The sequence below is a fragment of the Falco punctatus genome (assembly GCF_963210335.1).
Source record: "Falco punctatus genome assembly, chromosome: 4".
Taxonomy (NCBI): domain Eukaryota; kingdom Metazoa; phylum Chordata; class Aves; order Falconiformes; family Falconidae; genus Falco; species Falco punctatus.
Window position 1 is genome coordinate 95,500,181 of NC_137583.1, and position 13,124 is coordinate 95,513,304.

Below are 13,124 nucleotides of genomic sequence, written 5' to 3' on the forward strand. Positions count from 1 at the left end.
GCGCTTAGCTGGTGGAAGTATTGCAACTGAGAAGTGTCCATCATTGTACATCAAAGTCACCAGCAGAGCGGAGGTCAGCAGCAGTGTCTCATGTGCTTTCCTGACTCAACCCCTGGCCTTTCGGAGATGCTGGTTTTGAGGCAGAGCGAGTGCGGCAGCACTTGTAGTTTTTTCTTTTGTTTGTTGTTCTAGGTGAGGAGGCGTATTTCCTCTTCACTCTGTTGTGCCTTGATGAAAAGGACACATAAAAATACATAGCTTGAAATACTGAAAATGCCTTTTCAGCAGTTGAAAACCAAAATGTAGATAACCCTAGCACCAAGAGGAACGCTCATGCACGCACATTGTCTTTTGTGGATTTGCCCACTGCACTGTGACACTGTAATCACAGTAATGTATGAAAATGGGTGGGATTCTCTGGAAGATAAGTCATTTGTGTATGGGAATTTCCTTGTAATGGTTCACTAAGCATTCTGAGTGCTTTCTTTTGGCTTGGTCCTGTTAGTTTATACATACTAATGTTTGTTCTCAGCTGAACTGCAGGACTATTAAATGGAGTTGGAAGCACTCTGTGATCTGATCTCATTCTGAAAGCTTATTTCTTGGGGCTGAAAAGAATTGCATTGTAATGAAGTTTTAATCTTACTAAGTACAAGAAATCAGAGAAGTTTAAGGAGGTGTTTTTATTCTTAGCTTATTGTTGTGTTCATAGACAGTGAATTATATTATCACTTGGTTTGCCCATAGCCATGTGTTCTCTTTTCAGTTCTTCCTTTTCAGAATTACATGTAAAGAATGGTGGTATTCTTTTTGGTTGATGTTTGAAGGTGAAATATGAGAGGGAAAATTGTTAATGTCCCTAGAAGACAGTCAGGACTCAGTGTGATTTGACATAGTTTTTAGAATAAAAATGTCAAACCAAAATATTGGAAAACCAGGACTCCAATTATCAAACAAAATAAGATGTCTTTTCTTTGAGGGGAAAAATAAATCACATTACTATTAAATGTAATTAAAATTTGCGGTAAAATTATAGCAGAAGTAATGCTTTTTAGGAATAATATCATTTAGTTATTTTGTTGTAGAAATCTAGAATGAACGGTCCAGGGAAAGTGAAGAGGAGTATAAAGTTGCACACACATAGCTGTCTGGTAGCAATTTTAAGACAGAAGTAATTAGTTTCTTTTACTTCATGCAATGTAATTGTGGAACTTGTTGCCACAGGGTTTACAGAGGCCAAAATTGTAATTGGGTTCAGAAGGGAATCAAGTGAGTTCATGGTAGGCAGAGTCATAAGAGAATGCTAAACAATCTGGATGCAATCCTGGTGCAAGTAACCCCGCTTTTTTGAGGATTTCTGGAACATAGGAGGATTTAGGAGAAGGGACTATTTGTTTCCAATATTACTGTTTTTTTTTTTAATAGCACCGAGTGCATTTACATTTTCTCGCAAACTTGAAAACTTTTGTAGTTGCACATATATGTAGTTACTCCTTACTGGCAGTTAAAGTCCTTTATAAGCATTGAGTGCTCCTACTTTTACTCTTGAGGTCACAAACACAGATATGTAGAAAACTATTATTCGAAAGATCTGATGATGCAAAATGAATAATATGCCTGCTCTTTATTTGCTTTAGGACGCCGAGGCTTCTTTGGCCATTCGTCCCACAATGCAAGCTCAAAAGTAAAAGAGAGGAAACTTCAAGGGTCTTGCCCTCCTGTTGGTCATGGAAACTATGGAAAACCGTGTTTGAGTGAAAGCAGTCATAGGTCCCCATTTTTTAATCCCCATAATGGTTTTCACACGATACATTCAGAGCACAGTCCCGTGAAGCCAAGGATTATTACGGTGGTGAAACCTGGTGGACACACACTGAGAAGAATAACCTTGCTTCTCAACAGGAGATCAGTCCAGACCTTTGAACAGCTGATGGCTGACATTTCAGAAGCTCTGGGATTTCCACGCTGGAAGAATGACCGTGTGAGAAAGCTTTACAATTTGAGAGGCCGAGAAATCCGAAGTGTTTCGGACTTCTTCAGGGAAGGTGATGCATTCATAGCTATGGGTAGGGAGCCCCTGACTTTGAAGAACCTGGAAGTAGTATTAGAAGAACTTTATCCTGAAAATCCTTATGCTGCCAGTGCTGCCATTCAGCAGAACGAGGAGCAGTCCCAAAAACTGAAGAGCAGGCTATATGACAAGGCTTCGAAAGTGGACAGTGGCTTTGATGAGACAGAAATTACCAAGAACTGCAGCGATGCTATGTCGCCCAAACTGGTAGCTGGGCGTGAAGGAAAAAGTCAAGCCAAGACAAAGCAAGAGGAAAAAATGAGAATTAAAAAAAAGTGGACTAGAGAGAGCTGGGGTGGTGAGCAAGGAGTGAAGCCTTCTAGAAAAGCCCGAGAAAGCGACAGGTACCTTGACCGCGAGAGGAGCCCTGAGGAGGGATTAGAAGACAGTTCAGAAGAGGTGGTGAGGTGTGAGAAGTGTGAACAGGAAAGGCAGGCCAGACAAAGGTTACAAAGGGAAAGGCGGGCTGAGGCCTCATTTGAAAACAGAGACCTGAATGCAGGTGCGTGTCAGAGGTACCACGTAGAAAGAAATGCAAAAATCAGGAATTGCCGAAAATCTTCAGAAACTTGTCTGGAAGGTGAGGAAGTTGTTTGGAAAGATAATGGCTGTAGGAGGACATGGAAGCCCCTACATAGGAATGTTAACGAAGGGCTAGAGAAGCAAAAAAGGAGCCTTGAGAAGGAAAGGGGTGTGGAGAAACATGAAAACCACGGGAAGGAAGTAGTAAAAATCAAGAAGAATGCTGTAGAAGGGCTGCAGCTAACTTGTGAAGTGAAGGAAGAGAATGGAAGTGGCTGTGTAATGAGCCAAAGTGGTTGGCTAAAGAAAGATACTCCGAGGGATGCTGAGAAACCATCTAAAACACATAGGGATGGCAGAGAGGGACAAAGAGCTAAAGAGGAGGGTGCCAGAAGAGAGGGAAATATCATACGTAGAGAGAGTGACATGACACGGCGAGAAAAAACAGGGGACCGCAGACTGAATAAAGAAGAAAACAAGGCTCAGGGATTGGAAAACACAAGCCGGAGGCATGCCATTAAAACCAGAACTGATGTGGAAAAACACTATGAGATCGGCAGAACTATTGGGGATGGGAACTTTGCAGTGGTGAAAGAATGTCGCCACTGTGACTCCAATCAGATCTATGCCATGAAAATTGTTGATAAATCCAAGCTGAAGGGGAAAGAGGACATGATGGAAAGTGAAATTCTGATTATTAGGAGTCTCTCTCATCCTAATATAGTAAGCTTAATTGAAGTGTATGAGACAGAAGCTGAGATCTACCTAATCCTAGAGTATGTCCCGGGAGGAGACTTATTTGATGCAATCATAGAAAGTGTGAAGTTCACAGAGCATGATGCTGCTGTCATGATCACTGACCTGTGTGAAGCACTGGTTTATATTCACAGTAAGAACATTGTCCACAGGGACCTCAAACCAGAGAATCTTTTGGTAAGTATTGACAAACAAATTACATGTTTGCAGGAGCTGAATTTATTTTCCTTTTAGCTATGGATCTTTGAATATTTTTAAGCAAATACTATGCAGAGATAATGTGCTGTGGCAGGACTGCTTGGAAAAATGGATACAATTTTGAAGTGAAATTACCATCAGTTTACTTCATGTAGAACTGCTGTGCATTGCAGATAGCAGTGCTTGCAGATAGAAATTCAAATAAAAATGACCTGGCTTTCACCGGTAGTGAACATTTGTATTTTTTTTGAAAATCAGGCCTGTTACTTAATATCTGACTTTTAGGTATGCAAAGATGATTTTTTTTTTTTTGTATGAGGCATGCACTGAATCGTAAGGCATCTTCCTTGCAGACCAAAATTTATTAAAATTGCTAATTTAGCTTATTTATTTGGTGGAATTTTTGTCCACTGCAGTCACACATCTTGCAGAATGCTGTGCTAGTCCTTTACTGTAGCGATTTCTATCTTGTGACAATTTATTTTCTTAGGAGCAGAAGTATGATGCAGTTGATTGAAATAATCTGACAGTAAAATCTGAGTGTTTTGGTGAAATACAGCACTAAAGTCAGCTCAAATACTAACTTCATGCCAAAGAGGAAGGTTCTTTTTTCCATCACATTTCTGAGGCTACATTCTTTGCATCCAGTGCTGAAGTCAATAGACTTACTCACATGTGTGATATGCATAGAAACATTTGCAGTATTGATACTTGACAAGGCACCCATTGTAGAACACTAACAGTAGGCAATTCTCCCTTGCTAATCGTGTATCACACTCTTGTACTAGTGTTCCAAGTTTCCTGATAGATAGAAACCAAATATTTGCCAGTCTCTAAGAAATCTGATTTGATCTGCTGGTGGAAGATCATAGTTAGCCAGAAAAAAATATAATAGATGATTTAGTCCTATGTGCCATTTAGTTCTTTAAGGGAATTACTTTTGGGAAGACATCAGTGTGAATTTCTGGAGAAAAGCAGCAGTGTAGCCTGTAGGACATGCAGAGGTTGAACAAGGCTGGCCCTGAGTGGTTTGCTCCCAAACTTTTTGACTAACCACTATCATCCATACTAGGTCTTGCTATGCATCCTGCTTAGTCTGATGACAATCCTTGGTATGTGGTCTGTGTGTAAATAAAAGATGGTGAGTGCAAGTGCCTGGTTTGCAGGAATAAGTAGGCTTGTAGGCCCAGCCCTCATGACTCATTTTGCCATTAGAAAAAAACTTCACTTAAAACTGCAGGGCTTTTCCCAGAAGCTAATTTTCCATTATGAACCAAGCTCTGTCTTTCCTGTTTGCTAAAAACAAACCAGTGCATGTGGAACACCTGAGACCAGATGCTCCATTTCCCTCTATAATATGTAATCATCACAGTGATGAAGATAAACCAAGAGAGGCAAGATACAGGTCTGTTATGGTTGTTTTCACATTTAGCTCACAGCACTGCAAAACAGATTGCTGGGCAGTGGCGAAGTTACGTAGCACTGAAATAATCACATTGCCCATTCTGACAGTCAGAAAATACTTTTCAGGGACAGACTGGCCCCCAGCCTGTAGGTATTTTCTCATACAAGAACAAGTGTTACTCAAACACTATGGGAAAGAAAATTGTACCTGTTCCAGTTTCACTTTGCTGCTCATTGGCTGTGAACACCTATATTAGGTATCATTTACATGAGGCATCCTTTTGAAAAGTTAGTCTGTTCAACAAGCCAAATGAGTTTGTAAGCTCTTGATATGTTGACATGTTGGGTAGTTGGATAGCCCACATACTATCGTATAAACATCCCTATAAATACAGGCCATTTGAGCAAGATTCTGGCTTTTCTTACTTTTTAACATGCTGCCTCTGACTCCTCTCAGGGACTGGAGCAGTAGCAGCAGAGCACGAAGAAGACTGCCACTAGTCTTGATGTCAGCCAGTACTGAACAGTAACAAACGGTATTGAATCAAATTTCATGGGTTCACCTGCTGTTGGTGGCTCAGGGGCTGGAGGCAGCCTTCTGTAGAGGAAGCGCGGTGCTGCAAGATCCTGCAGGGATGTCCTTGATTGTGGTATACCTCTCGCTTCACATTCCTAGACTACGGATGTTTTAAGTCTGAATTATTCTCCCTAGACTTTCTTGGTACACAGAGGACAGAAACAGGTATCTACTTTTAGGTTGTCGACTTGTTTGTCCTACTTTGGGGTCTTCTTTTAGTCAGGTGGATCTTGTCCTTTTTCTTGTCAACAGTTTTTCTGTAACCCTTTAGAGCAAATGGGAAATGGAAGGGAAAAGATCTTTGGTCTATTTTACTAAGGAAATGCATTTGTCTCCTGTAAACCTGCTTTGTCCTGTTCCTAATGACTTTTGAACATAATGGCTAAGTTTCATTGGAGTTGACAGAGCAGCAGCAAACCGGGGAAGAAAATATTTCCATAATCTTCACAAAAACAAGCAGCTGGAGAAAGAAGGAAACCCCTTTCTGTCCCTGCAGAGGAAAAGGTGGAAGTACACTTTGATGTCTAGTGAATTGCAAAATTATTGACACAGGAGGGAGTTGGAAACTTGATTTAATTATTAGTTCACTGCACTACTGTTCCTCTTATGGAACTGTTCCCTAGTTATAAACTTCTGTAACGGTCCACCATCATTGTTTTTTGGTTTTCCCTCTCTCTCTTTCACTACTGTGTCTGCCCACAACGATGAGACTCTTTGCAGCGTAACTGTGAGGCAGAAGGGTGGTGACTTGCGCTACAAAAACAAAATCTGTTTGACAGCTGGTATGAAGACAGCTGCTCTGACTCCCTCCCATCTGCTAACAGAATCACCTCATTTAGGGCTAGGTGTTCAGCAAGAAAACCTTTGCTACCAAGGATGAGCAATGTGGTGTGTTTGGTCCCACAAAGGAAGCTAGTCAGTTTTTTAATGCTGAAGGAGCAGAATTTTCTGGCAAGGGCTTTAGCTAAGGGGCTGTTTAATTCTGCAGTTGCTGGCTTTTCTTGACCTGTGCATGAGAAATTAATTTCAAAATGTGGTGTTCTTCCAGGCTATAGCTGTGGAAGACACAAGGTCACCTCCTTGTCCCCCTTAGGAGGAAGGATTGTATTTGTGATGGTATGCTTATCTTTTTTTGTGCTTCCCAAACATACTAATGTGGTTATTGTTCAACACTCAGCTTCCTAAATAAGTGTTATAGCTTTTTATTCACTTGAGCTCTTCTCCTTTTTTCTCTTCTCTTTTGGTCAAGTTTTCATGAGCACTTTGAGTGCCTTTCCGTCCTTTAACTTTGCTTTTGTGATACTATTTACATGTACACAAAGCACTGTCTGAGATCTCTGAGTGTATTTGAATTAAAATCCTGTTTAACCAGTTAACTGTCAAGAGCTTTCAGTATGATAATCCTACATAGGGAATTTTCTGTAAGGTTTTTCATAGAGAATCTTCTAGCTAGCAGAGATGTCTGAAACTTAAAACACGTAAGCAGTGCTTTTTCTTCAGCTCTATCTGTTTCAAATATACAAAAGATGACATGGGCTAGCTTGCTTTCATGATGTCTAGAAGAAGAACCTGTGTTACTACATATATGTGCATACAGAGATATTAATCTATAAATCATAATCTTAAACACCCTGATAGATTTCACAAGGTAGATAGGAAAAGAAACAAGTGCATGAAGTAGCGGGAGTCATCAACAGACAGGCGAAAAGGACGCTATCAATTTATCCCTTCTTTGACGGTGAACTTGGCTTTGTATTAGTGTATTATAATTTTCTGGATGTATGGCTGGGATAGCTAGAAATCCTCAGACAGTATTCTAATATCCTGCTCTGGCATCTGTATTTGAGAGGGTAGCGAGCAATTCTGTCTGCATTAGTCCAAGAGTACCAGATACTGGCTTCCCTTGCAGTTAAAGTACATAAGTGCAGTTGTATGACCTAAACTGACCGTCTATAGAAAGTGTACTGAATACAGGCCTTTCTTATCTCATTAACTCTACAGGCATGTAAGACAAGGCGACACTCTTAAATGGACTTTTGGAACCATTCTTTGTAGTGTTGAATGCAGAAAGAGTAATAGCTGTCTTTTAGGCGTCACTGTAAGGCTAGTATGTTCATTTAATGTTACCGTATGTGCTTTATTCTCACCATTTTACAGAGCGCATACTGCAGATGTCAGAGGCTAGATTTTTCTTGAGCAGGTTGTTCATTTCTGTGATGCTGCTGTGAGTAAGTAGCCCGTGGCCTCAGGAAGGAATAAAAGCAACCTGAGAAGCTTTTGTTTCTACTGTGAAGCTTATTTGCATGCTCAGTGTGATGCCAGGTGATGGAAAGGTAGACTGGAGAGTACAAAGTTGGGGATGAAGGGAATGCTTACTCTGCCTGAGCTGACTTTGAGTTATTTTGAGCAGAGTGTTAGTGAAGATGCTGAGGAGTTCTGGGTTGAGGTTTTCAGGCGGGCTGACAGGTTACATGCTGTCTTTGAAATGATTGTCACAAAGCTGTGAAAATGTATCTACGGTGCATGCTGTTCCTACCTGTTCAGTTGTTAAATAAAATGAAAGCTCAGTGGGTTTGTCCTGGAAGAACAGATGGTGCAGTGTTGCCACCTTGTGCTGTGGTGAGAGATAAGGAGTCTGGCATCCTGATAAAAGAAAAAGTGTAACACTGTGTTTTTACAAAGCAAGACATTTCCTGCTGATTTTAGGATTGGGAGTAAGAGCAGTGTGTTCTCCACCCTCCCCACCCCCACTGCTGGTTTCTAAAAATGTATATAAACGTTTAAGTGTTATTTATCTGAATACAGTAGCATGCAGGGTATTAGTTGAAATTCCATTTTCTTATATCATCTTAAAAGTTTTATTTATACGATAGGAAAATAAATTCAGGTTTATATTTTCATAGTGCATATAAAATCGAGCATTTCAAGTGTGAGGCTTTGTAGCTTTCTACCACTGACCCCTATTGTTAGATTATAAATCCTGTGGATACACGCTGCTCTAGGAAGTAACTGTTACTTTTGTAATTTATTTTTCATTTTTGTTAGCTTGTTGTGTCCACAGTGCATTGTGGCAAAAAAAAAACCCATCATGAAGCTGACTAGTGTAACAGAGAAAATGGCTGTGCCATTTTAGCTTTCTTCTGCAGAAGTTTTGACTACATGATTGTAGTAAACTAAGTTTCATACAGAAAAAATATTTTTTTCTTAGAAAACCAGAGAAAGACCTAAAATGTTTTGGTTCATCACAACTAGAAGAGTGCTTATATTTTCTATAAAGAAGATAAAAATGGATTAGCAGGCTGTAATGTATTGTAAAGTAATACTTTTTTCTTTTTAAAAAAAAAAAGAAAAGAGAGACAAAACCCTGGACTTTTTGCTTAATGGGAACTGCATGAGTGCTTACAGTTACTAGAAAGATGATAAACGGGGATTAGTCACCTGTAATATAGGAGGAAATTTTGTCCCATCTGTGCCCTTAGTTGTCTTGTAATAGAGACTATCTTGAATTTTTGGCTTTCTAAAGCACTGTCGGATAGCAACGTATGAGTATGCACGGCATATACCTGTTGCATTATACTCCACTTTGTCCATTCAAAAGCAGGGTGAAGATTTCCTTGGCTTTCTTGTAGACATTTTAGCTGCTGATCTGTTCCTCGTAGTCCCAGAGACAGACCATTTTTCATTTAAAGCAAATTCATAACACTTTTTATCTCTTAAAGGATATTTGAATATCAGTCACCAGTGTTATGAATACTCATGTGTTTAATTATATTGCTACATTCTTCATGACTTGGCCTTTTAATATAGAATCATAGAATGGTTTGGGTTGGAAGAGACCTTTAAAGGTCATCTAGTCCAAGCCCCCTGCAGTGAGCATCTTCAACTAGATCGGGTTGCTCAGAGCCCTGTCCAACCTGACCTTGAATGTTTCCAAGGACGGGGGATCTACCACACCTCTGGGCAACCTGTTCTGGTGTTTCACCACCGTTATCGTAAAAAATGTCTGCCTTATATCTAGTCTGAATCCACCCTCCTTTAGTTTAAAGCCATTACATCTTGTCCTGTCACAACAGGCCCTACTAAAAGGCTGTCCCCATCTTTCTTATAAGCCCCCTTCAAGTGCTGAAAGGCCATGGTATGGTTTCCCTGGAGCCTTCTCCAGGCTAAATGATCCCAAGTCTCTCAGCCTTTCCTCATAGGAGAGGTGTCCCATCCCTCTGATCATCTTTGTGGCCCTCCTCTGGACTCGCTCCAACAGGTCCATGTGTCTCTTTCCTGTTCTGAGGACTCCACCACCAGACTCGGTGCTGCAGGTGGGGTCTCACCAGAGCGGAGTAGAAGGGCAGCATCACCTCCCCTGACCTGCTGGCCCCACCTCCCTTGATGCAGCCCAGGGTACAGTTGGATTTCTGGGCTGCAAGTGCACATTGCCAGGTCATGTCCACTGTTTCATCCAGCAGTATCCCCGAGTCCCTCTGCACAGGGCTGCTCTCAATCCCTTCATCCCCCAACCTGTATTGATGCTGGGGGTTGCCCTGACCCAGATGGAGGACCTTGCACTTGTCCTCATGAGGTTCACACAGGCCTGCTTCTCGAGCTTGTCCAGGTCCCTCTGAATGGCATCTCGTCCTTCAGGCATGTCAGCTGCACCCCCCAGCTTGGTGTTGTCTGCAAACTTGCTGAGGATGTACTCTATCCAACTATGTCACTGACATATTTTGTTTCTTAAAATAATGTTTCATTAACTGCATTAGAAATTAATGCTAAAGACTCATGCGTACAAAATTAGAATGGGGAGAAGTGTTTTGATTACTTTCCAGGTGGATGCAGGAGATGGGAACTGCTGAAAAGACCCATTTAGAAGGATGTTCTGCAGGGTTCCATTTCTCCAACTCTTACTGTGTGATGACTGTGACTCATTTATTATTTGCGTGGCAGCAGATAGAGTAACAGAGCAATTTGCAAAGAAAGTAAAGCCTTGGTTTGTTGTGTTTTTTTTTTTGTGTTGTTTTTTTTTTTTTTTTTTTTTTTTTTGTGTTAGACCAGTATGATGGAGATATTTTTCAAGTGACGCTGTAAAGTCAGTAGCTTACTTGGGAATACCGCATTTAAGCGGACAGATACCCACAGCATTCTTCTTTGCTTTCCCAGGGGGAAGGAAAAGTTTACTTTCCCAAGAGGAAATAATAGCATTTAATTGACTCTTGGTTATTTTTTGTCTTCCTCCTTTTAATTTCTTGGAAATTACAGTGTGCCAGAGTTTGTAAAGCAAAGGTTTCTTTTCCCATTATTGCTTGTCCTCTTAAATATATGTACCCTCTTAATATATGGGGGGGAAAACCACTTTCTGAATACTGTTTATCAAAATACTGTTTCCATTTGATGTTGCTTCACTTGAAGGTGCTATTATTAGAATGTCTTACTGTTTATTATTAACTACTTCCTTTATTTTTTGCTGTCTTAAAATGCACCTGGACTAAATATATGTATTTTTCATTGCATGTAGGTTCAGCATAATGCAGATAAATCTACTACACTGAAACTAGCAGATTTTGGCCTTGCAAAGCAGGTTACGAAACCCATATTTACTGTGTGTGGGACACCAACGTATGTTGCCCCTGAAATACTTGCTGAGAAAGGTGAGCATATATATTCGTAATTTGTTGTGAATCATACAATTACTCTGAACTTTCTGATCATGGAAATATTCCAGAACATTTCAACCTCCTGATACGTCTTTGCAGGGTAGGAGGTTGGCTAGCAGCGTAATCTGTGAGAGGAAATGAAACCTTTTAGCTTTTGACAAACAGAAGCATGACATCAGTCATGTTTGCATTATTAATGTCTATGGTAATATAACAATGATTTCCAAGCAGCCAAACCAAAAATATCGTAGATAGTCATGGCTGGTGTGGGGAAATGAACAAGAGTTCATGTTGCAACCTGAGGGTGGTCAGCCCCATTTGATGACCATAACCCAAATGGCTTTCCAAGGCCCCTAATGATGCAGAAACATTGTGAACATATATGTTAAACTGAAGTAACAGGCCAAAACGTGTTTTGTATGAGAAGAAATTTTGGAGATTTCGTAGCCAAAAAGATTCAGACCTGGAAAGGAGTCAGTTTTGTTGATGACTCAAGTATAACTATTTCTGGGTTCTGTGGAGCTGGGTTGCACGTCTCCAGTTATATCCAATTTCAATGGAAACTTGGCAATTTCTTAGTGCTTTTTTGAAGGGAATCTGAGGAGGACTATTTTAGAAAAACACGCTGTGTTTTCTTGATTAGGCTGCAATTGACACTGGCCTTGTGAGACAGTGTTTGTGAAACATGTTGAAGAGAGGCACTTGTGAGAGCTGTGGTTATTAACAGGCAGAGCAGTTCAGCTTGTGAGTGTGGTGTACCAGCCACTTATTCTTCTGCTGACCTCTTCTCTCTGAGAAACTGAGCAGAGCTGTGTTCCTTGGAAAACAGAATGAAAAGGAAACATCTCCCTACCAGTTGTAAGTTGTCTTTCTGAAACGGGACTTTTGGTTTGTCTTTTCTTCCTTAGGCTACGGGCTCGAAGTAGATATGTGGGCAGCTGGTGTGATCCTTTACATTCTGCTTTGCGGATTTCCCCCTTTTCGCAGTCAGGACCGTGATCAAGAAGAACTGTTTCAGATCATACAGCTGGGTCACTACGAGTTCCTTTCCCCATACTGGGACAATATTTCTGCAGGTAAGGTTCAGCATATATAGCAGATCTGAGAAGTGACGGACTTCTTCCTTGGGGTGGGAAGAACTCCCTTTTGTTCAGGACAGTGAGCTCAATGAAGCTGAGAGTGTCTCACAGGTCTCTTTTGGGTGATTCTGTGTTTGCTTTAAATGTGAATTTAGTCCTCTGGTGGTATCGAAGGCTGCGAATCAGCATATTGGGTCTGACTGATTTAGTGGATTGCTCCCGTTCTGAAGCAAGAGCAAGGGTTTTCCTCACCTTGCTTATGTGAATTGTCCCTGTAGAAAAAGGTACCAAAACAATCTCCAGGGTTATGGTAGATTGTAAAGAAGTATGCTACACAGACGTCCAAAACTGAGAATGAAAACCTTGCTCTGCAGAACACAGTGTGGATTTTCTATTGAGATCAATAGGGTGGTAGGTTTTTTTCCTTCTCACGGGCTAGTACAGTGTCTTTTGTGAACTCTTCAAAATCAGAAACCCTAAAAACCCTCTCTCCTTATACATTCTTTTAAAGAACATGATTAACAGTGATCTACGACTTTTATGCTCCTTGTAGGGTGAGATAGCCAATGCTATTTCCTATGAATCTGAACACTTAGCCTTATGCTTTTAGCATGCTTTCAAGATTAAATTCCCTTCACTTTTTCCTCCCTTTATGAAGGGGAGAATGATATCAGGAAAAGATATGCTGGAGATTTAACATCTCTTGTCACTAGTTCTAAATCCAGTTGTTAGAATATCTTCTGGGTATAGTCACAAAAGTCTCTAGGGTAAAACTAATAAAAAATAAGAAGGACATTTTGTGTATGTATAACTGTCAGCATCATCACGTCACTGTTCCTTTCCCTCTTCTCCTTTTCTTTCTTTCACAATAG

General features: G+C 40.6%; 1 protein-coding gene and 1 long non-coding RNA gene across 4 annotated transcripts in view; one reads left to right on the plus strand and one right to left on the minus strand.

Moving 5' to 3' along the window:
• LOC308062230 overlaps positions 1 to 13,124 on the minus strand; it is a 337,663-nt gene that overhangs the window by 259,003 nt on the left and 65,536 nt on the right. The gene's annotated exons all lie outside the window — the stretch shown is intronic.
• The window catches only part of DCLK3 (doublecortin like kinase 3), a 33,608-nt gene that overhangs the window by 12,248 nt on the left and 8,236 nt on the right, over positions 1 to 13,124 (plus strand). For all 3 annotated transcript variants that reach the window (XM_080383280.1, XM_080383278.1, XM_080383279.1), the window contains exons 2-4: positions 1,638 to 3,526; positions 11,035 to 11,167; positions 12,082 to 12,249. In XM_080383280.1, the coding sequence (XP_080239406.1) occupies positions 1,638 to 3,526; positions 11,035 to 11,167; positions 12,082 to 12,249 (2,190 nt within the window). The remainder of the gene's footprint in view (positions 1 to 1,637; positions 3,527 to 11,034; positions 11,168 to 12,081; positions 12,250 to 13,124) is intronic.